The sequence below is a fragment of the Heloderma suspectum genome, chromosome 8 (assembly GCF_057233095.1).
Source record: "Heloderma suspectum isolate Gila_16-S chromosome 8, 16-S_ref, whole genome shotgun sequence".
In the NCBI taxonomy this organism is placed as follows: domain Eukaryota; kingdom Metazoa; phylum Chordata; class Lepidosauria; order Squamata; family Helodermatidae; genus Heloderma; species Heloderma suspectum.
The window spans coordinates 2,840,659-2,867,417 of NC_139465.1; the positions used below are offsets into that span (position 1 = coordinate 2,840,659).

At 48.1% G+C, this 26,759-nt stretch overlaps 1 protein-coding gene across 4 annotated transcripts in view; it reads right to left on the reverse strand.

The window, feature by feature from the left end:
- The window catches only part of SPG7 (SPG7 matrix AAA peptidase subunit, paraplegin), a 41,740-nt gene that overhangs the window by 10,003 nt on the left and 4,978 nt on the right, over positions 1-26,759 (reverse strand). The window contains exons 3-11 of one of the 4 annotated variants that reach the window (XM_084812729.1): positions 26,528-26,617; positions 19,729-19,970; positions 17,548-17,687; positions 14,520-14,622; positions 12,994-13,119; positions 12,535-12,697; positions 10,545-10,718; positions 7,363-7,487; positions 2,681-2,783 (exon numbers count right to left, since the gene is read on the reverse strand). In XM_084812729.1, coding sequence (XP_084668855.1) covers positions 2,681-2,783; positions 7,363-7,487; positions 10,545-10,718; positions 12,535-12,697; positions 12,994-13,119; positions 14,520-14,622; positions 17,548-17,687; positions 19,729-19,970; positions 26,528-26,617 — 1,266 coding nt within the window. The remainder of the gene's footprint in view (positions 1-2,680; positions 2,784-7,362; positions 7,488-10,544; positions 10,719-12,534; positions 12,698-12,993; positions 13,120-14,519; positions 14,623-17,547; positions 17,688-19,728; positions 19,971-26,527; positions 26,618-26,759) is intronic. The other 3 variants (XM_084812725.1, XM_084812726.1, XM_084812728.1) reach the window with 3 other exon arrangements.

Below are 26,759 nucleotides of genomic sequence, written 5' to 3' on the forward strand. Positions count from 1 at the left end.
CCCTGGGAAAATTCTGGAGCAGATGATAAAGCAATCCATCTGGAAGCACCTTGACAACAATGCCGTGATTACTCGAAGCCAACATGGATTTGTCAAAAACAAGTCCTGCCAGACAAATCTGATCTCATTTTTTGATCAAGTAACCTCCCTTGTAGACCGTGGGAATGCTGTAGACATCATATACCTCGACTTCAGCAAAGCTTTCGACAAAGTGCCCCATGATATCCTGATGAGCAAACTAGCTCAAAGTGGGCTAGATGAAACAACGATCCGGTGGATCCACAGTTGGCTACAGAATCGGACTCAAAGAGTGCTTATCAATGGGACCTTCTCAAACTGGGGAGAGGTCATGAGTGGGGTACCGCAGGGCTCAGTGTTGGGCCCAGTGCTCTTCCACATTTGTATTAATGACTTGGAGGAGGAGGTGCAGGGAATGCTGATCAAATTTGCGATGACACAAAATTGGGCGGGATAGCTAATACTTTGGAAGACAGAAACAAAATTCAAAGTGATCTGGATAGACTGGAGCGCTGGGCAGAAAACAATAGAATGACATTTAATAGGGATAAATGCCAAGGTCTGCACCTAGGAAAAAGAAACCAAATGCACAGTTACAAGATGGGGGATACGTGGCTCAACCACACTACAAGCGAGAAGGGTCTTGGCATTGTTGTCGATCACAAGCTGAATATGAGCCAACAATGTGATGTGGCTGCAAAAAAGGCAAATGCTCTTTTGGGCTGCATTCATAGAAGCATAGCTTCCAAATCCCGGGAAGTACTAGTTCCCCTCTACTCAGCACTGGTTAGGCCTCATCTGGAGTACTGTGTCCAGTTCTGGGCACCAACTTTAAGAAGGATGCAGACAAACTTGAGAGGGTTCAGAGGAGGGCAACAAAGATGATCAGGGGACTGGAAACAAAGCCCTATGAAGAGAGACTGAAAGAACTGGGCATGTTTAGCCTTGAGAAGAGAAGACTGAGGGGAGATATGATAGCACTCTTCAAGTACTTGAAAGGTTGTCACAGAGAAGGAGGCCAGGATCTCTTCTTGATCATCCCAGAGTGCAGGACACGGAATAATGGGCTCAAGTGACAGGAAGCCAGATTCCGACTGAACATCAGGAAAAACTTCCTGACTGTAAGAGCGATACGACAATGGAACTAATTACCTGGGGAGGTGGTGGGCTCTCCCACACTGGAGGCCTTCAAGACGAGGCTAGACAGCCATTTGTCAGGGATGCTCTGACTTGGATTCCTGCATCGAGCGGGGGGTTGGACTTGATGGCCTTGTAGGCCCCTTCCAGCCCTACTATTCTATGATTCTATGAATCTCAGTTACAAGGATGTCTTTGGAAGTGTGGTTGCCTTACAGTCACTTTACTAAAGCAAAAGAGAACTGATATTCCAGAATCTCTGTTGTGCAGTTGGAGCAATATATCCGCTTTGTATCATACTGGCTATGTAACACACTTGCTTCTGAGGCGTTATGCTCCCAGCATTGGACTTCAAATTGTACCAGATGCTTTCCACAGATTTTTCTGTGTGCTCTGTATCCAGTGTAACCTTCAAAAGGAGTTCTCCTCAGTTAGCTTTGTTTCTCTATTATTGTATTTTATTGTGATTTAAAAAAAGCTCTCTGAAAATAAAGTTTCCAAATAGAAAAGAGTGCAGTGGAGGGGGAATTCAGAAGTGAGCTGGAAGGAGGTGCTAGGGAAATCGCAGCCATGCCCACCTTTCAAGCAGGAATGAGCCAGCACACTGCTACGGCACTGTTTATGCTGGAGTCTAATCACAAGGGCAGCCAGTTGGCCAGCCTGGCGGCTCTCACTGAGATGTTCCACAGGGGACAGCAATGAGCCAATCAGGCGCAGCCTCAAGCTAGGCCTAGCAGAGGGCTGAGGCTAGCCCGGGCTTGGCTTGGCCCACTGGACTCCTCTGACCACAACCACAGAAGTTTCTCCAGGGAGGAGAAGGAACATCTGTTCCAAGTTTGAGTGTGCGGGTGGTGTGGGGGCTGCTCAAACAAGTCATGGAAGAGGCAGAGCAGGGGCCCACAAGGGCAGGGCATGGAATGCACGGTCCCTGCACAAACAGGACAGCCAGAGCCATGGACTCAACAGCTCTGTCCTAAGTTTCAAGTGTAGCTTGAGAACAACCAGGAAAGTCAGGAAACGACCAGGGCCAGGAAAGCAGGCAGATCCTACCTGTGGCTCTTAATTAAACTACACCAAACAGTTAAAATGTTTCATGACTGCAGAAACTTTCCCCAGGCCGCTGCACTGATTTCCAGCTACTAGATTTCCAGCACAACAAGCAGCCCCTACCTCACAGAAATCTGGGTCACACATGTCACGCATGATTAGTTTTTCCTCCCACAGAGGTAGATCAAAACATGGCTGGAAGCCACACAGATTCACGGATTTAACCCAACGCCTGTTGGTGTTTGTCCGTGTGTCATTCCATGCAGCGTAACCACAGCATGGGAGGACTTGGACCCTCCTCTCTCTCAGCAGGCACTGCTGGTGGAATGCAGCAGCGTTGGAGGGAGGCAGCCAGGCAGGAGGCAGCCAAGCCATACGTGACTAAGCGCGCTGCAGAGACTGCATCAAGCCACATGCCAGCCAAAAAAACAAAACAAAGAAGAACAGGGAAGCCATCCAAGGGGCTGCTCTCACGTACCACTGAACCCTGGCGTGAGCTCAGCCAGGCGCTGGGAATAAAAGCTGCCAGCCTGGGACAGTTTCAGGCCCTTCAGGTGCTGCTCGAAGATCTCTCTCCTCTCCTGCAAAGAAGAGAGTGGGGGTTTGCATGCTGCACTCCCTGCTGAAGGGCTCCAGTGGACACAGAAAAGAAGATGCCAGTGTCACCTTCTTCTCTAAAAGCCGGATTGGCAGAAGGGAACCCATGGGTCAGTTTCCAGTGTGTGCGTGTGTGTGTAACCTCAGAACTGTGGGCCAGATCCACCCTTCTGGGGTTCCCTACATGGCCCCACCCCCTTTCCCCCAACAACTGATTGTTTGGTTTCCCAGCTTTTGCACAGTTTTCCCCACATTCTGAAAGTTTGAAATGCCCCTCCTAAGGCTGAGTGACTGGCTGTCAGAGCTTTAAGCTAAAATAGGTTGGTATTTTCTGGTGGTTTTGGCTCTGCTCCATTTGCCCCACCCTCTTTGCTTTTGGCCCCACCCTGTAAAGCACTGTAATGAGGCCCCTGAGAGCTTCTCTGAAAATGAATTTGGCCCTCAACTCCCCACCCCTGACCTATGGCCTGCTGGGATTCTTGTAAAAAGTGATGGATGTCAATCTACTCCTGCAAAGTACTCATGATATTCTTATTATCTTATGATCAGGAGTGTTACTCCACACACTGTGGATACAGTTTTAGTGAGCAAGAGGCAGCCTGTGGCAAACTGGTTTTGTGGGATCGGTTCCAGCTTCTTCCTTCTGATGAAGTGGACAAGGTGCTTTCATCTGTAAGGCCGACCACCTGCTTACTTGATCCTTGCCCATCTTGGCTCATTATGGGTTGCAGAGAGAGACTGAGTGAGGGGATCAGGGCGGTGGTGAACGCCTTCCTTGAGGAGGGAGTGATGCCATTAGCCCTCAAGGAGGCAGTGATAAGACCGCTCTTAAAGAAGCCTCCTTGGATCCTCAAGTTCTGAACAACTTTCACCCAGTCTCAAATCTGCCATTTTGGGGCAAGGTGATTGAGCGGGTGGTGGCGATGCAGTTGAAGGCACACTTGGAAGAAACCGATTATCTAGACCCATTTCAGTCAGGCTTCAGGCTTGGGCATGGGACAGAAACGGCCTTGGTCGCCTTGGTGGATGATATGAGGAGGGCTCTGGGTAGGGGTGAATGCTCCTTCCTTGTTCTCCTCGACCTCTCAGCGGCTCTTGATACCGTTGACCATGGTATCCTCCTGGACCACCTGGAGGAGTTGGGCATTGGAGACACCGTATTGCGATGGTTCCGGTCCTTCCTCTCCGGCAGGTACCAGAGGGTAGCACTGGGAGAGGAGGTTTCGGACCCGTGGCCACTCACTTGTGGGGTGCCACAGGGCTCCATCCTCTCCCCGATGCTATTTAACATCTATGTGAAGCCGCTGGGGGCTATCATCAGGAGGTTTGGGGTGCGGTGTCATCAGTATGCAGATGACACGCAGCTCTACCTCTCATTCAAATCTTCACCAAGGTTGGCCGTAGAATCCCTGTCCAAATGTCTGGAGACGGTGAGTGGCTGGATGGGGAGGAATAAGCTGAAGCTGAACCCTGACAAGACCGAGGTACTTTTGGTGGGAGAGAAGAGGAGGCTGGGGGATGTTGACCTGGTGTTGAATGGGGTACGGCTACCCTTGAAAGACCAGGTTTGCAGCCTGGGGGTCATTTTAGACTCCCAGCTATCCATGGAGGCTCAGGTGTCAGCTGTGAGCCGGACAGCGCTGTATCAACTCCATCTGATACGGCGGCTGCGCCCCTTCCTTCCCGACCATCTGCTCCCACTGGTAGTACATGCCCTGGTCTCCTCTCATTTAGACTACTGTAATGCGCTCTACGTGGGGTTACCCTTGAAGACAGTTTGGAAGCTGCAGCTGGGACAGAACGCGGCCACTAGATCACATCACTCCAGTGCTGAAGGAGCTGCACTGGTTACCAGTTGTTTTCTGGGCCAAATTCAAGGTGTTGGTTTTGACCTTTAAAACCCTATATGGTTCTGGCCCAGCCTATCTTAAGGAGCGCCTCCAGCAACACCAGACAGGCCGCTTAACAAGATCAGCCTCGGATGGCCTTCTCTCTGTCCCATCAGCCAGGACAGCTAGACTGGTGGGGATGAGGGAAAGGGCCTTTTCTGTGGTGGCCCCCACTCTGTGGAACTCCCTCCCTAGGGAACTCTGCCATGCCCCCTCTTTACTGAGCTTCCGCCATGCATTAAAAACATGGTTATTCAGGCACGCATTTGGGGTGGGTTAGGGTATTTTAGATAATGTTTTTATTGTAGAATTTTATTGTTTTAAACTGTTTTATTATATGCTGTACATCGCCCAGAGTGGCTGGGTGACCAGCTAGATGGGTGATTAATAAATTTAATAAATAAAATAAAATAAATTAAGTAAGAGTGCAGACCTAGGATCACTCAGCCTAGATGACCTATGCCTTAACTATTTGGAGAGCCTCAGTGAATGCACTCTTACTTTGCAAACTCAACACACACACGGGGAACAGAGAGATTTCAGTTTTAAAGAAAGGAGAAGTAGGGAAGTTGGCCTAGTCCTGCTCTAAAGATACAACGCAGTCATATTAGGCTTTCCCAGGTCAAAGCATCCATTAACTATTCAGAACGTAAGACAAACAGAAAGAGTGTTCAGATTGTCCACACTGTGTATTCTCCTCTGCTTGAGGGTAAGCAATCAAGGGGAAAAATGGGTGGTGGGGCTGCACAACATGTTTTAAAGATGCTATACCAAAAAAAGGTATTTTGGGCTGGCAGGGGGTGAGGGGAAAAGCAAAATATTTTTAGGCCACCTTTAAGGGTAGAAACCATCTCAAGGTGGCCTGCAGGATAACAAACAAAAACAAAAAAAAAGAAAGTAAGAATAAAACACACAGTCTTTAAGGGGCCACCAGACTCTGCTGCTTGTGCTAAAAAGCTACCTGAATTTATTCCAAGGCCATGCCACCAGGGGGCAGAGTCTCTCTCACTTGCCTGTCCCCCCCCCCGTCCCCCCCCCCCAATATATCCATGGCGTTTTTCAGATGCAGGGCAGATGTAAAGAGACTTGCAAGAAGTCATTGGTTCTTTCCTCCAAAGGTCATTTCTCTTGTTATCCCCCTTTCCTATTAGGTTTGATTTATTCCTTACCATTTCTATCATCAGAGCACTTGCACTGGGGTGGGGGATAGTGCTTTGCAGATGCTCCCCCCTCAGCTTGAATGAAGAGGGGGTGGCTAGATCAGGTTGGCTATGGGCCAGCAAGTGACTCATTCAGCTGGTTCAGGCGGTCCTGATTAAAGCAGTGGGCTCAGCTGCCAGGATTTCCTTCTCCTTCCTCCTCCAGGGCAGCTGCACAGCTCACTTTTCCGATGCCTGATCGTATCAGGCATTTGAGGTATTTTAAGCAAAAACCTAGAGGAGCAGGCCCCAGATGGAAAGAAGAGGAAGAGATACTGGGGCTTTCTAAAAGGAAGACCCTCACTTCAATTCAGGGGCTGCTTACTGCCCAAGTGGACATTTAAATTGGGTGCTGTATTTTAAATCTTTGCATTGCTGCTAGGTTTTAGTTTGGTTTTTATTTTTATTGTATGCTGTAGTTTTAAACTTTTATACAGCATCTCATCATGTTTATTTTATGTTTTTAATTGTTGTGAACTGCTCAGACAGCTTCGGCTATTCAGTGGAATAGAAGTGTAATGAAATAAATATATGAATAAAAAACTAGCTGAGCCAGAGGGAGAAAAGGGAACCCAGTTGATGACTGATGGAAAGTGGAGGGAAAAAAAAATGTGGACATCCCTTTGCTTTGGGCCCTGCTTTCCACTGTGTGCACTGAAAGCTCCCAATGGAACTCCAACTGTCTTCTGCAAGCAATATAAGACTCTTTCTGCCTGGGCAGCAGTGAGGTACCCAGGGATAAGCAGGGAGCTATTTCAAGCTCCTTGCTATTTATTTATTTAAAATATGATTGGACCATAGAGATTTTAATTTAAAAACAGCAACAAAAAGGTAAAACATGCAAAACTGAAGTCAGCCCATGTCTGGGCTAGAGGTCTAAATTCATGCATCCAGATGGTGTGCTTCTGCATCCATCCATCCATCCATCCATCTGCACACATGCAAAAGTGAATGAGAGCATTTGGGCCTGTCCTAAGAGCAACACAGCAAAGGCAAAAGGGAGGAGATTTATTCCTGAAAACCATCACTGCGTTCTCACGAAAGGTGGCTTCAGCTAACAGGTTATTTTCCTTACCACAATGGTGATTTCCTTTTGCAGTGGCCTTGTGTGGAGAAACTTGTGTCGAGTGACACTGATGGTTGAATGTTGCGGCCCATGCTCTTTCAATCACAGGTCAATGTATGCTCAGCAGGCCTGACTTTATAGGTTTGCTCAGCTCACATTAGCCTGCAATCTGAAAGCACGTCGAATCATTCACAAAACTGCGACTCTGCTGGAACTCCAGCAGGAGGCAACAGAAGCATCCTCACAGCAGGAACACAACCATGGTGTAAGTCCATCATAAGCCTTGGGCTGAGGGGAGCAAGAACAAGTCAGAAATGCTCAGAGAAGACTTGTGCCGAGCCTTTGCCACGATGCTATACCATGACTGCTCAAGTCTAAAAGGCACAACAGAGGTGGGCCCAAATAATACCTGCAGAGTGGGCAGATCAATAAAAATGTGACGGTCGAGCCTCCCGGGTCTCATGAGAGCGTTATCCAAGATATCTGCCCGGTTGGTGGATGCTAGCACTATGACGTGATCCGTGGTCCCCATGCCTGCAAAAGTGAAGAGGAGAAACAAATGGACTGTGGCACCCATGCAGGAGGATCCAGGGAAACACCCTGCCCCACTTGATGGGCAAAGATGAAAGGTAAATATATAGGGACTTGAATACAGTTTTGATATGCTGGGTGGTCATGAGAGGAGGGAGGTTGCAATGCAGCTGGTACTTGTGGCCCTTTGCAGGAAAACAAGGACTCACAGGAGCGACACAAAGGCCATCCTGCCAGTGGCCCCAGGCTCTGGACTCTATTTCCTTTGAACAGTTCATTGCACATTTTATACAGTCTGATAAAAACACACAGTAAGTTCCAATCCCTGTACTGCAAAGGCAGTGAGCCCCTCTAGACCCGACATTTCCAGCATTTGTACACTGCATTACTTAATCCATCAATGCAACTTCCCACAATATTCTCAGCCATTCAACAGCAGTTGGCATTTCCAGCAATTGCCGGCGTTTTTTACATACTATTTTAGCAGCAGTGCACACTTGCTAGAAGCTTGCCACCTAACCTTTAAATGGCACTCCCACAGCTGTGGGGAGATGCAGCCATTCCAATATGCTCAAAGTTGCACCACCAAGTCTTGGAGAGAGGCAGGTTTGGCTAGACTTGCCTCTTCTTGAAAAGCTGCATTAGAAGTGTGGGCAGAACAGCTGTGTCCTCTCCACACTGCCCAAGAGATGCACACGATAGCCCAGCCAAGGGATAATCCAGAGGGGCCCACTCCTACTGTATGCAGCTACACACTGTGCCTCATTTTGGCCTCTTTGCAGGACACTGCTGAGGCAAGCTCCAGGGGAGAAGCAAGCACAACCATCCACTGCTTTGCCACTGCACTTTGCAGGGCAGCAGACTAGGAGATCGAGGAGCTGGGAGCCAGTCATGTGGGCTAAGCGGCTTCATTCTGATGGCAAGATTAATGCAAGCAGAACATTAGCCGCTTTGCTAGTGGGAAGAAGCGCTCCCAGAAGAGATCCGACAACCAGCAGATGCATCACCAAAAACAAGCCTCACTGCACCCACCACAGGCATGTTGTCGAAGCAAAGTCCCATGACTCCTTGCCAACCTCCTCTGCCACACACCCCGCCCCCAACCAGGGGTGCAAAGCTCAGGAATGAGCAGGAGGACACAATTAAGGCAGCAACGTGCCAACTGAGGAGCTGCCTCCACCCCACCGCTCAAGGCACAAAGGGCAGAACTGAAGGACGCAATGTAGGGTCCAACAGGATGCTCCCCGTTTCATGAACCCCCAAGCTCTCTCAACTGAGATGCCATGTCTTCTGGGATATTTACACCCATATTATTGTTTCCATCCAAAGCATGCCAAATTTAACAAACCAGACACCCATCCTTTCAGATATCAGCCAGGAGCAGGGAGATTTCTGTCATCTTGCATATGGCTATTCAAGCCACTTGGCTCTTGGAAAAAGCATTGGCTGCCAACCTGCAACATTTCAAAGCCAAGCTCAGTCCAAGACCTGGAAGAGCCCAAGGTAGCTGTGTGAATAGAGAACACACCACCCATGCTCAGAACTATGACAGATAGTTAATACTCTGCACACATACATACACATGTGCCCTCAGCTGAGCTTGGCTCATTCTCATCAGCCAGCATGTGGTAAAGGGTGCTTTAGCAGAGACCCTTTGCAAAGCATATAGATTCCCTTCATTCATCCACTTACAGACACACTAGCAAGAGAACGTGGCTGCATTGATCTACTAGGCAAAGCAGACAGTGGCTCACCACTGTGCTCAGACCAGATAAAAACTTCTGCTTGCTCCAAGCCATGGTGTTTGTGCTGAAGCCTCCCAGCTAAACCATGGGTGCAGAACCTCAGGCCAAAGGGCCAAATCTGCTTTTCCAGGAGTCCCCAGGAGACCACATCCCTTTCTTCTGGCCCAACCCACCAATCACTTGGTGGTTTCCCAGCTTTTGTGCAGTTTTCCCCCTCCCTCTCCTAAGGCTTAGTTACTGGCTATAAGAGCTGAAGCTAAAATACGTTGGATATTTTGTGTTTTGGTGCCACCCCTTTTGCCTTTGACCCTACCCAACACTGGAATGCAGCCCCTGAGAATGTCTCTGAAATAAAATTCATCCCTCAGCCCAGAAGAGGTTCTGCACCCCTGAGCTAAAGGAAAAAGCTAGACAGGGCTTGCAGACTCTGGCCTTGTTCCCAGAACCATCCTGTGCTTCTTAGCATGAGCATTCCCCTCAATGGCCTGTTCCTTAAGGTTTACCCCTTAAGCAGGAAACCCTATGGCTGCAAACACACACTGGGGGCGGAGGGGACAGTCAGGGTGATGCATTTCAGAAAGAGTTAAGTGCCCATCAGTGGACCCAGCCTTGACACCTTTAGCCCCTGCCCTGACTTAATAGACACAGCAGTAGCGTAACACCCAAGGAGTTTGGCTTGTAAGAAGACATCCACAGAAAGTGCACCCCAAAAGGATCTCTCTCTATCGGCCAGGTCTAAAAGCAAGCAGGACTGGCCAAGTACTCTTCCTTCTCAGGGGATAGGGAGATTACTTTGGCTGAAGAACAGAAGGAAGAGAATGAGAGGAGAGCAGAGCAGAGCAGGGCAGAGGGAATTCACTGTGTTGCTTCTTTTTCTCTAGGACAAATGCTGAAAAAAACCTGAACAGGCCTTGAAGTTACCCATTTGCGACAGCATTTAATTAATCTTAGTTTCAGTGACCATTGGACTCCAAAGGACCATTGGACCACTGGACTCCACAATTGTGTCAATTCTCCCTCTTCCTGGCTGGCACAAGTTCCTTAAGGTCGAAAGAGCAAAGAAAAACATCACACCTGATCATCAAAGAGAGTCCATAAGTCCTGCAAGTATTTGGGACAACAGATAGGAGCTTAGCTAAGAAGTCCAAAAGGGGGGGGGGGCGGCTTCAACTTCTTCTGTGGGTAATGCTATGGCAATGGGACAGGGAGAGTTTTCCTCCTTGAATGGAGAGAGAAATTCTTTTGATCCCCACCGAAATCAAGTTGGAAGGCAACCTGAAGAGCAAGCCCGAGCCGCTCGCAAGGAAAAACTAACCGTCCATTTCTACCAGCAGCTGGTTTAAAGTTTGCTCTTCCTCTGTATTGGAGAAGCCAGACATATTTGTGGAACGCTTCTTCCCCACTGCATCTATTTCATCAATGTAAACAATGCAGGGTGCCCGAGCCCGGGCTTCTTTGAAGAGGCTCCGCACGCGAGCAGCCCCAAGACCTAGAGAATGACAACAGGCAGGGTGGGGTGGGGTGGGGTGGGGTGGGGAGAGACAGTTCTAATCAATAAGGCTTCATAATGTGCCTTATGCACAGGAACACAGAACCGACAGCTCCCGGGGACTGCAGACTCTAGCCTCATCCACCAGCCAGAGAACCAAAAGCCACTGGAAGGCTGCACCTTCTGCCTCCCAGGATAAAGATCAGGGCAAGGAGGAGCCCAAGCGAGCCCCATGTATCAGCCAGAGAAGGAACAGCTGCAGGGGGTTTGTTCTGCCCTTCCCTGCCAGAAAGAACCCCATGGGAACTCTGAAACTAAGAACTGGTGCCTGAGTTCTGCTTTTTTCCTCCTCCCTCCCCATCCTTTTCACTTTTGTGTCATGTCTTTTAGACTGTAAGGCTGAGGGCAGGGACCATCTCATTATTAATCACTTTTTGGACTGAAGAGCAGGGTAAGAGTACTGTAAATAAATAAATAATACACCAGACAAAGTGGGCTCTGGCCGTCAAGCGCTTTGGCCACAGTCAGTCCACCTTTAAGGTGCCCCGAGACGCATGCTGTGGTTTTCTGCCAGAGGCACCACTGTGGCTTGTTGCAGGGCTGCCTTCTGCCAGGTACAAACAGAAACCAAAGAAGCAACAAGGAAGCAACATGAACCTGATAGAACTTTACCGGTTAATGGCAGACCAGGTTACAGAAGCCCCGAAACAGCTTTCTAGGCTGCTTCTACTGGACTCAGTTGCCTTCTCCGAAAGGGTTCTCCCTATAGAGCCACTGCTCTTTTACATTTCAAGCTGGAGGTCAACTAGGAGAGTTCCATGGTGAGACATGTAACAGAAGACTTGAGCAGGAGAAATGGTGGTAAGAGGGTGGTTAAATATGAGACCAGACAGTGAAAATCCAGCACACAAGCTGTCTTTGTGAGAGCTTTAAGGCTTCCTAAAGACAAACCAGCTGAGAACAGAGCTCTCTTCCTGGTGAGAAATATATTCCCAACGCCCACATAATACACTTCTTGGCTCCAGGGAAAGCTGAGAGCCCCTCTTCCAGCAGGCCCCACAGATAGAGATCCTATATAGGCCTTTTGGTCAGTCAAGGAGAGGAAACTGTGGCAGGACAGGTAAGGAAGGAGCTGACACCTTGCCAGATGTATGCTGTCCCTCTCAGCCACTGTACTCCCCCCTGAGTGGATGCCTGGAATCTTACTCAGGCTGCCTCCCTGTTAGTCGAGGGCCTTGAGTTAAGTTCTGCTCCACAGAAATGCAGATTGCAAAGAACCACTGGCCTCCCTCACAGTGCCTTGCACCCAGCTGGCTCCAAGAAACTGCTAAGGAATTGAAGATGACGAGTCAAGACACAGCCACTCAAGGCAGAGATGAATGGACCTTCTTCCACATCAACCTGGAAATTCACTGAGATCTACGGATCAGGGCCTCCTGGTTGTCCTGTTGCTTGCACAGGTACATCTGACAGCAACCAGGGGGAGGACCTTTTCTGTTGTGGCATCCCACCTTTGGAATCCTCTCCCCACTGCAGTGCGACAGGTGCCATTCTTGACAGCGTCTAGGCACCTACTGAAAACGTATCTGTATCTGTATACCCAGGCATATGATGATTTTAATGCCTAGCTTGGTAGATTGTCTTTGTTGTTGTTTTTATGTTTGTATTTTATTTTAACCATTTTAATGCATTTTGCACAGCGCCCTGATTTGATATGAAGGGTGGTATATAAATATTTTAAATAAACAAAAATACAATACAATAAAGCAGTACATACCATTTCTCAATGAACCCAGTCTCTTGCCGCAGAACTTACCTCCAATCACCTCCACAAACTCAGAGCCGGCTATCGCCAGGAATGGCACCTGTGCCTCAGTCGCTACTGCTTTGGCCAACAAGGTCTTGCCGCAGCCTGGTGGTCCGAGCAAGAGGGCACCTTTGGGCACTTTAGCACCAAGCTGCAGGTAGCGCTCAGGGCTCTGGAATCAAAATAGAAGTTTTTAAAGCTGCACACTTGCTCTGCATCCTTTCCTACCAGAGGGAGCGAGACATAACTTTAAATCAATGGTCTACAGCCAGCAGAAAGCCCTCTCCAGACACTCTTAGGTACGTGTAGCTAAGCGTCTTGGGACAAGTGCTTGCTTAGCTCTCGAAAACCTATGCAAAATGTTCCACAATGTTCCTAGAGAAGGAAAGGAATTCCATTGCTGGGATCACGTGGTTGCCTAATTGGTTCCACCCACTCCCACTTTCCAGGGGCTTTTGCAGTTCTTACCTTCAGATAATCCACAAATTCCCTGACCTCCATTTTGGCCTCATGCATTCCTGCTACATCCTTGAAACTGATCCCTTTCCCAGATTTGCCATCCACAATGGTGAAGCGAGCCATTTTCAGCTGATTCTGGCAAGGGGTGGAAGAAGCAAAAAAGTTCTGACGATCCAGGTAAAAAGGGCCAATACAAAGTCCTGATTTTCATAAGCTTGGAGGAAGGATAATGCAGACATAATTCCATGCAATACTATCCCATGGCAATGCCCACAAGTCATTCTTCCCAGGGCAGAACCTTTTCTTCACACTTCTACTTCCTGCTTTAGGTAACAAGGGCTGGGGATCTGTTGACTCAGCTGCTGTCTTGATCCATGTTTGGTTAGTTAGTAGCAAGTTGGAAGGAAGCCTCTAGTCTAACTCTTGCCATCATGCTCCAACCAAAAATCTACAGAGCGATCAGCTGTACAGAGTTCTCTAGAATCTCCATCTCCCCTAATTATAGCTTGGCTAACTGGGCTGACAACCCCTCCACCAGAGTAGCTGCATGCTCCAATCAGGCATGCACCACTCCCAGGTTCTCCAAATGCTGCCCCAACAAGGGATATTTGGGGAAGGGGGGAGAACAGAACAGGGACTTCAAAAGCAACAGGCATGGCATTCTAGCCTCCACTTAGCGACAGCGAGAGACAAAAACAACAATTTAGCTAAACAGCCTCTGCATAACTGCTCATTATCCTTTGCTGAAAACAGCTACTAATGCTGGCTTTTCAACTGAGCTTAAAGCAGGCCACATGCTTGGAAGTGCTTCACAAAAAATGCCAGGGGTACCTGGGAATGGGCGGGCAGTGCATGCACCTAAAGACAGACAGGAGTGAGCCTTGGGAACTTCCACAGCCCTGAAGTCAAGAGAGTAGGAGAGAGCCAACTAGGCTGCCTGATTGTGGAACTTCCCCCACCCCGCAGTCATTCTAAGCTATCCACACTCCCCCCACCCCACCCTTCCCAGGCAGGCAACGATCACCAGCCTTTCCTCAGCTGACTGATCGGCAGGGGTTTGGCAGATGCTGAGTGGGGGGCATGTGACAGGAGGCATGGAGGCCAGCTCACAGCACAGTCCAAGAGCTTAGGCAGCTTTAAAGACACAAAAGTTATTTTGCTAAAAGCAAGGGATTTGTGCTCGCTGCTGCATGCGAGATTTGCTGGCAAGACAAAGGCAAAAGAAATGCCATTCCCAGCTGCAAGTCATTAGCGAGAGTCTTGAAAAACAGCAGAGAAAACTGCCCTATAGATTCCCTGAGCTCAGCCACCCCAGCTTAGAGAGAAAGAGGACCCCCCCCGCGACCACCCCCCCTACAAGCAAGACCAAACACTGCACAGTTCCATCAGCTGATAGGAAAAGCAGAAAGATGTCACGCAGGACCGCCTAGTCTCTGGCCCGGCTTAATTCTCATCCGCTGTTGACTTAGCTGGGGAAAGGAGGAGGAGGCCAGGCCCACCCAAAAGGAGAGCCGCAGGCAACTCAGGCTACTTACAAAGGCGCTGAAGCCTCCTTCTCTTCCTGCCATCCCAGCCAGGCGAAAGATGCACCACAGGATGCCGACACCCACAGCAGCCATGCCCAGGGCATAGAGGGCACTGCGGAGGGAACAGTAAAATCGGGTCAGGCCTAAGCAGATGGATCACAGTGCAGTTTGTGGACTCAGCAAATGCAGCCAGTCCTGGGTTTGTGGGACAGGAGAGCAGCCAAGTGGGCACACTGACGCAGGCATGGGGAATTGCAGGCCTGGGAGCCGAACCTGGCCTTCCAGGGTTCCCCAGATGCCCCCCTCCCCTAACCACCAATCACTTGGTGGCTTTGCAGTTTCTGCACAGTTTTTTCCCCCCATTCTAAAAGGTTGGAATGCCTCTCCAGATGCTGAGTTACTGGCACTAAGACCTTTAAGTGACAACATGATGGCAGTTTTTGGATTTTGGTCCTGCCACTTTTGCCTCCAGCCCTGCCAACGGCTGGGATGTGCCCTCAAGAGCTTCTCCAAAATTGAATTCGGTCCCTCAGCTCAAAGAGGTTCCTGACGTCTGATTTAAAGAAACAGGTTGTTTTGGAAAACGAATGAATGGAATAGGTTTAAGCTGAAGAGCACAGGGGAGGGAGTTTGATAGCACAGTCAGTTTTGGGGTCAGCATGAACACCTTGTTAGCCCAATGGGCTTTTCTAGTGCTCACTTTAAACACTGAAGGGAGCCCCAGACAGAGCTGATGTGCAGCTTCCATTCATTCCAATATGGCTTTGTGGAGCTCCACACGAACCCTGCTGAAACGAGCAGAGGGTGCGCATGGCCAGTGCTGCTCAGCAGACTGCACCAGTGAGCTGCCCAAGCCACCAAGGGGCAGAGCTTGCTGTCAGGCCAGGACCTCCAATCCAATGCTGGACAGCAGGCCTTAGCCTAGCACACAGAACAACGTTGTCAGGCGGCTGAGAGGCACTGGTAGAAGGTGGGGAAAGTGGCCAGGCTGTTGGGAGGCCTAGAGGTTGCCAGAGGACCAAGGAACATCATCCTCATTCAGGCCAAACATCACTTTGCCACTCCTTTTATATAAAAGGAGTTATGAGGAGAGACTAAGCCCAACGTTCAATCCCAATGCTACTGAGAAAGTGTTCTAAGCCGGGGTGGGCAGAAGGTAGACCTCTAGATGTTTTGGACTTCAACTCCCAGAAGCCCCTGCCAGCATTGCCAATGGTCAGGAATGCTGAGAGTTGGAAGTCCAAAACATCTGGAGATTTACTTTCTGCACACCCCTGGTTAAGCTGATGGTGTTTTGCACTCCTTCACAGAGCTTCTTTGCAAAACCTGGAAAAACCTGACATGGTTGGATTGGATGCTCAGGACCCAGCTGCTTTATTTGTTCAGTACCTCACACAGCTGGCAGAGATTGACTCAAATCCATTTCCTCTTGCCCCCAACTCTGGAAACATCTAAAAGTTCATAATATTGCTCCTCGCGTAAGTCAAAGGCACCATCAGATTACACTCGGGATTCCAACCTTTCACAATCCAGGATTGCCAAGTGCTAAAAGTGAAAATTATAAAACCCACCAAATACACTAAAGGTGGTAGTGAAGGCACACCTTCCATCCAGAAGTGGAAGCAGTAAAAAGTTTGGCCTGTATGGGTTCCATATTATGTCCCAACTGGAAATGAGGGGTAAACAGAAAGAACAAGGACCCGTGAGGACTCTGATGCTCTAAAGCCTGTCTCCTGGAAGCCAGCCAAGCCTTTAGTTTGCCTATAAGCTCAGACAGGAACCCAAACTGGACAGAGTTCATAAGAACCCCCACCCAGTAATATTTTGCCCAGGGAAGTCTTCATGGCCTCCTCAGAGAAGCATGCACAGCCTCAGACTGGGGTACAGGCTTCCTTCGATTCTTATTACTGGGGGACCTCGTCAGCAGGAATGACACGATTCCATCCCTCAGATGCCTTTTGCCAACAAAACTTGCTGTTTTTAATAGAAGATTAAATAAATGGTGGCGGCGGCAGAAAGGAGAGCACAAAAAGGCTCGTTTAATGACATTGTCATTAAGAAGAATGGCACAAACCAAGTTTCAGCCAGCATTCCTGCATCCTTTCAAGGAGGGCTTTTGCCCTCCTCCCATCTAGCTACTCTTCAATTCCCACTTCAGCCTTACATTAGCTATAAAAGCTGTCACCTTTGCAGAATCCTTGTGACAAAGGATCTTGGGTTTTGCGTAACAAAAGTCTACACCTTAACGGGAGCACTTGCTTCTCATCGACATTTTGGATTTCTGCTCAGCGTGGGGGCTATGAGTCAGTGTCTGCCTGAGGTACATTTGGCCATTGAGTTAATGGGCAAAAGCATGGAGTTTATTTTTATAAGCCAAAGATAACACCAGCGGGGAGGCTTGCTCAGGATCTCATGCATTATCTCCATTGGACCTGACACGCTGTGATCGTTGCCATGTTCAGCTAGCCACCCTGAATATCCACTGGGAAAACTGATTGGTACACTTTTCCTCAGAAAACTACTTCTGTAAGAAATCTACAGCCCCCTGAGGGAGGGTTCTGGCTGCTCACATTTGCAACCCCTCTCCCTGCTATTCCCATGGAAGTTATATCCTCACCATGCAGAGTTATACATTATATTGTGGGGCAGGCAAAACCACCTCAACCCAGGGGCTATCACAGGTCCCATACATCCATGGCTTACGGTGGCTGCTGGTGCCCCAGCCTGGGCTACCAAGTCCCCTTAGGATCTGTGCACTCACCCACAGCAAGCAACTGAGAAGTGCAGAGGTACTGGCTATGACAGGGGTAAGCAACCTGTGGCCTTCCAGATGTTTTGGCCTACAACTTCCATCATTCCCCACCATTGGTTAGGCTGACTAGGGCTGAAGGGAGCTGAAGGCTAACATATCTGGAGGGCCACAAGTTGCCCAGCCCTGAGCTGTGGGGAGGGAAGGCAGGCAGGCAGGCAAGGGAGGCTGACTTAGCAATGAGATGCTTTGCAAAGTTGGAGGTGCTCCCTCCAAAATTCACCATACTTTCCAAAGAAGCCAGTGCGCTTGTACGAGACAGGGATCCTGTCCTTCAGGTCAATGTTTAGCTCTTCCTCGGCTGCTCGCAACTTCTCCTCGAACTTGTCAATGTTTGCTACCTGCATTCTGTACATCAGGGCAAACCTCTGGAGAAAGACAGAAGTGAGCAACATTACAGCAAGAAGGCCACGGCCAGGACACCTATCAGCAGGGAACAACAAAGACGGAATAATGCTGCTCACAGCCTGCCACGTGTGTGTAGGTGGGGTAATTCCAAGGGCAATGAAATGTGGCTGCTGGGCTAGGAATTAACAGCACCTAAAGTATGTGACTGCCTAAGATGGCCAAAATTCCAGGTTTGTTTAAGCACAAAGGTGTGCTTCTTTGTGAGTCAGAGGAGGACCTTAAATCACGGGAGAGCCGTAGCTAGGGATGCTGGAGAAATCTGAGACAGACTAAAATGAGCTCGGATTTCTACGAATCCGACCTGCAGAATCTGCTGCAGAGCGACCCCCCTCAGGCCGCGCCAAGTCCATGGACTTTTGGATGATTTTTTTTACTTTCCTGAACTTTATGCATATAAATCCGTACAAAAATACTTGAGTTTCTGCTGAGGAAACACTGAATGGAATGGGGGACAATACACTAAATGTTATGTACTGAGGTAAATTATGTAAATACTTACATAAATATTTAGGTAATTATTTGCGTATTTTTCCGCATGACGAAAAAAGAAATATTTGCATCCATCTGTGGGCGGACAACGGAACGAAAGGTGCCTAGCAGCCCGCGAAACACAGACAGAGCAGACTTTACACAGTCCATACATCCCTAGCCGTAGTTCAGTGGTAGAGCACATGCTCCACATGCAGAAGGTCTCTCTGGTAGGGCTAGGAAAGAATCCTGCCTGAAACCCTGAAGAGACATTGCCAGCCAGTGTCAGATGGACCACGGGTCTGACTCCGCTGCTTCCTAGGTTCTTTTCATCAACCAGCAATCCATTCTTACCAGTGTTAGTTGTTTTCTCTCTCAACCTGCACAACTCATCCAAGTTTCACTGCTTGTGGTACATCCAACAGAATGTTATGGAAATCAATAAATTGAAACGGCTTGAGTCCAGGGCACCTAAAGGACCACCTCCTCCCACACAATTTTGCCTGCACCCTAGGATCTGATGAAGCGGTATTTCTCTGCTTCCAGACATGGGTGGAAGCTCGGTTAGCTGGGATGCACGAGGGGGCATTCTCTATGGCTGTACCCCAGTGGTGGAAACTCTCCCCCTTGGGAGGCTCATTTGGCCCTCTGACTTTCTAGCTTCCAGCTGCAAGTGAAGACAATTTTGTTCAGGCAAGCCTTTGTTAACCTTGATATTTTAAACCAGCTCTGACGTTTTAATTGTCTGTTTTGTTTTTAAATTGAATTAATTGTTGCTGGCTGTTTGTTGTTCTTTGAATGTTGTTAGCCACCTTGACAGCTACTCTGGTAAGTGGAAATCAGTGAAAGACTAATACACTATCTTTGCAATTCCTGGAGTTCTTCCAGTGGCAACTCTTGAACCCAAAGTTATCAGGATGAGACCCAACATAGGTCAAACTTTGTCTCTTAAAAATGAGTCAAAGAAACTCACTCTTAAAAGCTTTGCTTAGATTCTACACAAGAGGCTTTGGCTGATTTTGTTTTAGGTTACTGCTCAATGGCAGAAGTTCAGCCACTGATTTCTCTGCTCCTCAGATAATTTAATGAATCCAGTAGCAACACTGAATTTTCAGGTATTTTCTGTGATATACCAAAGAGATGTAGGAGAAGATTAAAAGATCAGGAAAGCATTCTTTATGTTGATTTTCAAATGTAAACACAAGGGGTAGACAGCTTTCTGCTTATGGGGAGAAAAAGGAGATTAGGAAGGAACAGATCAATTTTCCAAGAACCACCTCTGAGCTCGCTATACAATAGACCAACTTAAGTTGGTGTAGAACTATGCAGGCTTCTGAATTTCACAGAACTGTTAACCAGGCAGAATGCTGACAGAGATCTATGAAACTCAAATGTTTGCCAAATTTCTGCTATCCATCCTGAAGCTCAAAGGCCTGCATTCCCCTTCACTGAACAAAGCTGGCCAGAGGACAGCCATCGTTTAACTTATTTACCAACACTTTAAGGACTGATCTTGCTGAAAGAGACACTCACAGGCCGTCCAAACACAACTGCCCCTGGATGCAAGTAGATTTCCACAATGTCGCTCTCGGGCACCACCTGAACTCGCTGCACCTCCCCTTTTGCCAGCATCTCATGCACAAAGTCGTTCCAGGATATGTTGCCCCCGCTAGTGCTCAAGGAATTCAGCAGACTCATGATGACAGCAATAAGGATGAGGGTCCTCAAACGTTCCCGATACATCTGGTCTTCCCTCTCCCGGCGTCTCTTTTCCTCTTGAGAGAGGAAACATCAGAGCACATCAAGATTAGTGTTACGAGCTGGAGAGCAGATTGATTATGCCCCAAGTCACAGACACACACACCCCACCTCCCACCAAACATACACACAGTCTGTTTTTTGTTCCACATTTCAGCTTTCCTAGGAAAACTAAGCTGGGCAGCATCTGGTTTGCAGTGTGAGATCATGTTACAGCCCGCTTTTCCAGGGACTGAATGGGGAGAGGCCAGGAGCAAGGTCACACAGTGAGGTTGTCTATAAAAGACCCATTTCAAGCCAGGCAAATGGCTCAGGAGCAGAGCATGTTTACGGAGGTGCCTACCTGCACTTCCAATATTAACACTCCCGGGGAAAGGGGAAGTTTGCATTCTATTAGCCAGCAAATATTTGCTCTAGCCAGGTCCAGCTTTTCATATTTAGTCTGAGCCAGACCAGACAGCATGTACAAAGCAACCCACATTCTATGAGATGATGAGGAGATGCATCTCTTCTCAGAAACTATGCTAAACATACACAACAGAAGGCAAAAGTGGAAAAGGGAAAGGGATCTTCTGACATATCATTGCCAGCAATACAGAGGTAGAGATGCACCTTTGCACCAACTGCACACCCAACATTAACCTGCACTCATTTCAGGAGGGAATGGGAATTAAATCAGGCTCCTGCACAAGACCCTTTGAACGGAGACAGATTGCACAGCTGTAGCACTTGAGAGCTTGCAACCTCCATCTCCCCATTACACAGCATGGTTCTTCTCTCCAGCAATCCAAGTGCTACATTCCAAGAGTTTGACAAAAGTATCCCTAGATCTGCAGAACACCACCTTGGTGGCCACATCTGCACATGTTCAGCATACCCTAGCAAACTCTGAATGTGTGTCATTTTTCAAACTGCTTAGAACTCAAATGTGAAGATTAAAAATATCCCAGCCATTTTAGAGGCTGGCTCTCATTGCATGACACATACGCAGTCCCATGCCTTGCTCTCTGAGTAGACCTGGATGTTCCAAAGGCTGCCAGCAGCACATCCTACAATCTGTGCCATTCATTTAGGCTCCAAAATAAATTATGGCTGTTTTGTTGGGGAATCTACCTGCTGCAGCCCAGATTAGATGTACTGGCATATTTGTTAACAAAGGCATTTATCTGAGAGCACCAATAGTTAAACCTGATACACAACAAAAAAACAAGGTGCTCAGATCCAGCCCTATCCGCCATCGCGAGCAGGCCACCCAATCAGACATCCGGTGCCATATTGCACTCATGCTCTGTCCCGAGTTTCCAATGGCCCCACGAGAGGGGAAGTAGGACCTTTCTGATAAAGTCGCTGTTTGCCAAACAGCAGCAGCAGCAGCTTCAGAACTGTGCCCTGCCTGCTCCTCTTTTGTCCACTCCTACTACCTCACAATTCTGTGTTATCAGGAAAGCACAGCTAGAGGAGAATGAGCACATTTATCACAGAGTTGCAAGCAAGCGCCCAGTAAAGTCTTCAGCTAAGAGAAAGCAGCGCTGTCAAAGAAAAACAGACGCTTAACAGGTGGGGATGGGTGGGGAATTACTACAGCATATGGAGTGACAAGGCCCAGATTTTTTCCACTCACCACCATGAGTAGAGAGAACTCTCAGGGGCTCTAGATGTATACTAAGGAAGTAGGTTTCTATTGGAGGGCAGGTAGCCTGAGAGCAGAGGACAGCCTTATCCTACTATCTTCCGGAATATGACTAAGAACCATCCACCCACTTCTGGCTAAAAGTAGATCTACTTCTCAGTCAAGCTCACTGGCTGTCTTCAGGAACTGCGAAGACTAAAATCCCAAATGATACCTAAGAGCTTTCTGGCACTGAATGCTCATTTTGTCTGATTAGGGGTTCTGTACAACTAGCTGAGCGCCAAAGAATTGATGCTTTCGAACTGTGGTGCTGGAGAAGACTCTTACAAGTCCCCTGGACTGCAAGGAGGTCAAATCAGTCCATCCTAAAGGAAATCAACCCTGAGTGCTCATTGGAAGGACAGATAATGAAGCTGAAGCTCCAATATTTTGGCCACCTAATGCGAAGAGAAAACTCCCTGGAAAAGACCCTGATGCTGGGAAAGACTGAAGGCAAAAGGAGAAGGGGATGGCACAGGATGAGATGGCTAGATAGCATCACGGATGCAATGAATATGAACTTGAGCACGCTCCGGGAGAGAGCGCAGGACAGGAAGGCCTGGCGTGCTATGGTCCATGGGGTCACGAAGAGTCGGACACGACTGAACGACTGAACAACAACAACAACAACAACAACTAGAAAGTTTGTACTATCTTTAAACTATCAGTAAAGTCCATAAAACACATAATCATGCTGATGATATGCCTCTAGATATCCAAGAAGTTTGTCCCGCACATCAAGCCCAAATTCTCTTGGAATAAGTCCATTACCCACCCACCCAAACAGAGGCAGGCTAAGGAGACCAGTGGAGCTCACCTAGATGCCTTTCTGGCCTTGTAGCTCCCAGCACTGCCTAGCAAGGGGCTCAGAGCTCAACAGGTTCTTATGATCCACACATGCAGGGCCTCTTAGTCCGTTCAACCTGTTTTTGAAAGTAATGGCCTCCTCTCACTGACAGACGGAGGCAATCCTGATCAACTATTTCTCCCTCCCACATTTCAAAGACAATCAAAACAAATGTGTTCCATATGGTCTTTGATCGGAGTAAGGGGTTTCCCCCCATTACTTAGGTCTCTCATAAGAAGAAGTCAGAACTCAGAGGCTGTTGCAGGAAAACGCACAGCAAAACTGGTTGTCGCAGTCCTGACCTGGATTATAAATGCATCAGAAAACTCCAGGAGGAACTAAGAAGGGAGAAGAGGCCTTGCACCACTCTGCATCTTGTTCAGTTCTGCCCTCCATCCCTGCCAGGCTAGCAGCAAAGGCAGCCACTTTTGTGGAGTGGCGTGCCTCTCCAATACTGCCAAGCAGGCAAACTATACCTTCCATAAATAAGTCACCTCCTAGCTGGAAGAACCACTTGCAAGCAGCAGCTGTGGGACCCATTCCAGCCTCAGGAAGCCTTCATGACAAAATGATTTGCCATTAACCCCAACGCTGAACTCCATGATTAAAAGCTTGCAAGGGCTGCAGTGACAGGCCACAGAACTCTTTTTAAATAATTACAGCTAGGATGATCTTTCCCCTGAACACACAGAGGAGGATGCAACCTCCCAAAGTCAACTTATCCATCCATCACAAGAGGGGAAGGGCCACAACAGCGCTCACCAGGTCATGGTTTACACAAGCCGAGAGCCCCACACCTTCTGGCCAGGAGACAAGCTGTACATGTTTTGTGTGATCTTTCAGGCACCAGAAAACACAGGCTTTTAAGAGGAGTTCCCTGTAAAGTCCTTGAGGCATTTGTATGACTCTTCCTGGCAAACAGACTTTTGCTTCCTGAAGAGCTATTTTCTCTGTAGCGGAGGGCTTTCGGTTGAGAGAGGGGATCACGGCAGACAGAAGGTTCATTCCTACTCTGAAGCAACTGCTGATCAACTGAGGCTGCAATTGCGACAGTCAGCCTGAGTGCTTCTTGCTCACTAACATTCATGCTACACTACCACCAACCACCACTGCCTGTTCCATTTAACTCCTTGGTTTGGCTCAGTGGACACAGCAGCCTTGGATCAGGAAGTCCTAGATTTGTGTTCCACCCTTGCATGACCTCCTCCCCTGCCACAAGTTCCCAGTCTTTAAAATGGAAACAGCTTCACAGGTTTTTGCACAATGCACACAATAAAGAGCAGCAGCCACATCTAGAAACTAAAATCCTACACAGTGAGTGATTCGTGAACCCAGAGCACAGAGTATGGGTTTACTGGAGGAGAAACTAGTCTGCAACCACTTGGGCCCAGTGGCAATAGGCTGCTTGCTTATCCCAGGTTCCAGGCCATGAGAGAGTCTCGTTCAAAGTGCCCTTCGTACGCAAAGGATTGGCCTTCACAGCATAGGAGCAATGGGAACAGAGGCTTCCTCTTGCAGTTTCAGCAGAGCATTTCACATGAAAGAGCAGGCAGCATCCCTCCTGGGGTGCTTCTGATACCTTTCTCCATAGGCCAGAAGAACAGAACAAGGAGTTTGCAGCCATGAGGCAGCCAAAATGCAGACATGCTGCTCCCAGGCCCAGAAGCTTTTCTAGTCTCTCAACACTGGGATATGCACACACATATGTTCTATGAAGGACAAATCTCTCCCTTTTAAAATGCAGAGTCAAATTACAAGCAAGGAAAGAAAAAGAGAGGGAGGGGGGAGCAGAGCCACCACGGCTGCTTAGCTTCATCCATGAGAACTTGCTGAAAGCTCCAAGGGAGGGATGTTAAACTTGGGGGCACTGTCAGGTCAGCTCAGACTCAAAATGCAAGTTGTGTGAAAAAACCAAGCCACTCTGAAACAGAGCATCTGTAGGAGGCCCCTGTGATCTATTTATAGATCAGCAGAGCAAATTTTAAAGGAGCCATGTCTGCTGCCATGTTTTCAGAGAGACTGGGGTGGTAGGATAGAATTGTCACTGCATGATGCACAGACATGCAAGAAAGGGTTTTACTCTTAAAGGCAGCTAAAAAATAATTTTAAATACATAAATAAAATAGACGTTTCCAGTCCTGCCTCAGACTCTGATCCTCTCAGAAAGGAGACAGAGGTTGAATACTGAGCGGCATGCAGCTGCTGTGGGTGCCTGGTTCCTGTACCCATGGTGGGTTCACAAATGCAGCAGGATGAGGTTGAAGAACAGGCTGCAACACTTTATATTGCAGGTGGGAAGTACCACTTTTGAATGCTTCCTCATGTAAGAACTCACTACAAATTGGAGATGAGCACATCAGGAACAAAGCTTCTAGCCCAGCCCTTTGTGCCAGCTTTCTATTTGCAAATAATGTTTATGTCAGGGAGATTTTTAAAATGTGAGCACCAACGCACAGTCTAAAGTGGTGAAGTCCATTCTGCCAACTCATTTTGCTGCACGTGTAGACCAGGCACATAGTATCACTGGAGTGAATACTGCTCCATCCGCACAGCAGTTTTGCAACAATTTAAAAGGTTTTCAAAGTGTTCTCGTAAGATGATGGATGCATGCATGCATTCACATATAAATACATACGTGTCTCTTTAAAAAAGAAAAACATAGCAAGGCTACCCCTCCTCATTCACTCATCTCAAGATCATTTACTAATTTCTTTTAAAAAAGCCACCCAAAGAACAGAGTGTTCCCCTCTTCAGTACTAGAACTTATATACTTTAACTGCACCCTACCCCGCAACACACACACAGCAGCATGGCTAACCTCACCCACACTCTTGGTTACCCCGCTACTAAAGCTAAAGCCACTGTGGCAGTCAGAGAGACAAAAATCACTGCAAAAGATACTAGGTCTGTGCAAAACAAGCTGGCTATGAATGTTCCCTATGTTAAGAATCTTAAAAACTTGGCCTAGATCCATAAAGCATTCCCCAATAGAAGAGTTGTTATGCAAGAACAAGGCACCAATTAAATATTAGCTTCTAAATCACTTTAATATTTGAAATATACAGAAGTATATACATCCAAAAGAACTTAGCAAAGCAACACACACAACAGCTTTGTTTCAGGGCAAAGACTACCATGTTGCACATCAGATGCAATTGGTTCAGGTAAAGATAATACAAGTCTCATTTTTTTATGGTGCAAAAACATCTGAACCAAATTAGATGACAAACTGCTCACTGAAGGAGAGAAGATAAAAACTCTTCATCACATATGACCTGAAACATAGTACAGATACAGGCCCTGTTCAGACATCACACTAAGCCATGATGGTTAGGCGTTTTTGTTAATCATGGTGGCTTAGCATGTCGTGTGGGGGGAGAAAACCACGTTCCTTGTGGTTAGTAAGCCACTCCAGCTAACCAACTCCCTGCAACAGGGTTAAGGGGCCCTGGGCGGCCTACCGTGTTGTCTGGTGGGCTCCCCAGTGGTTAAAATGGGCTCCAGAGGACTTCCAGGTCGCGACCATAGAGTCTGCCGGCCAGGGCGTCCACCACTGCCAGCAGCACTCTAGCTGCCGCGGACTTTCTCTCAGGTTGTATGCCCATTTTGGCTGCTGGAGCATCCGCCCGGAGTTCACTCACGCCGCAGTCGACAATGGGATGCACGTCAACCATGTTGGGACAACTGCCAGGTAACTACAGAGGGGGGTGGTTAGTGGAACCACGTGGCTCTGCGTGGTTCTGCACTCGTCTGGTGGGCCCACGTGTTGTGGTTTCGCTACCCCACCCCCGGTACTTACCCTAACCACCCTCTCCCCAGGTGCGTCCGAACAGGGCCAAAGTCTCACGAAGTCACCATGCCACCCGCAATAATTAGCACTATGTCCATACTGGACATCAATAAAAGTTGTTGTTGTTGTTCAGTCGTGTCCAACTCTTCGTGACCCCATGGACCATAGCACGCCAGGCCTTCCTTCAATAAAAGTACAGATTCTTTTTTCCCCTTTTAGGGTAATTCCCAGCAGGGAGCTTCATAGCAAAAGTGTAGTTTGTACTTACCCTCATCTTCCTCTGGGGTCTTCCCTTTGGACCCTTCACCACTGCTGCCATTGCGATGAGAACCAGAGGTAGAGAAATAGTAAGCATCACCTGTAAACAAACATAGTCAAGGCTGTGTCTCTCTCATGCACACTGCACAGGGCGGAGCCATGAGTTCAGAGCATCTCAGCTTTCATTTTGCAGTGAACAAGGTTTCTAGTTCTCATGGTTTCAAACTCTGCTATGCTACTTG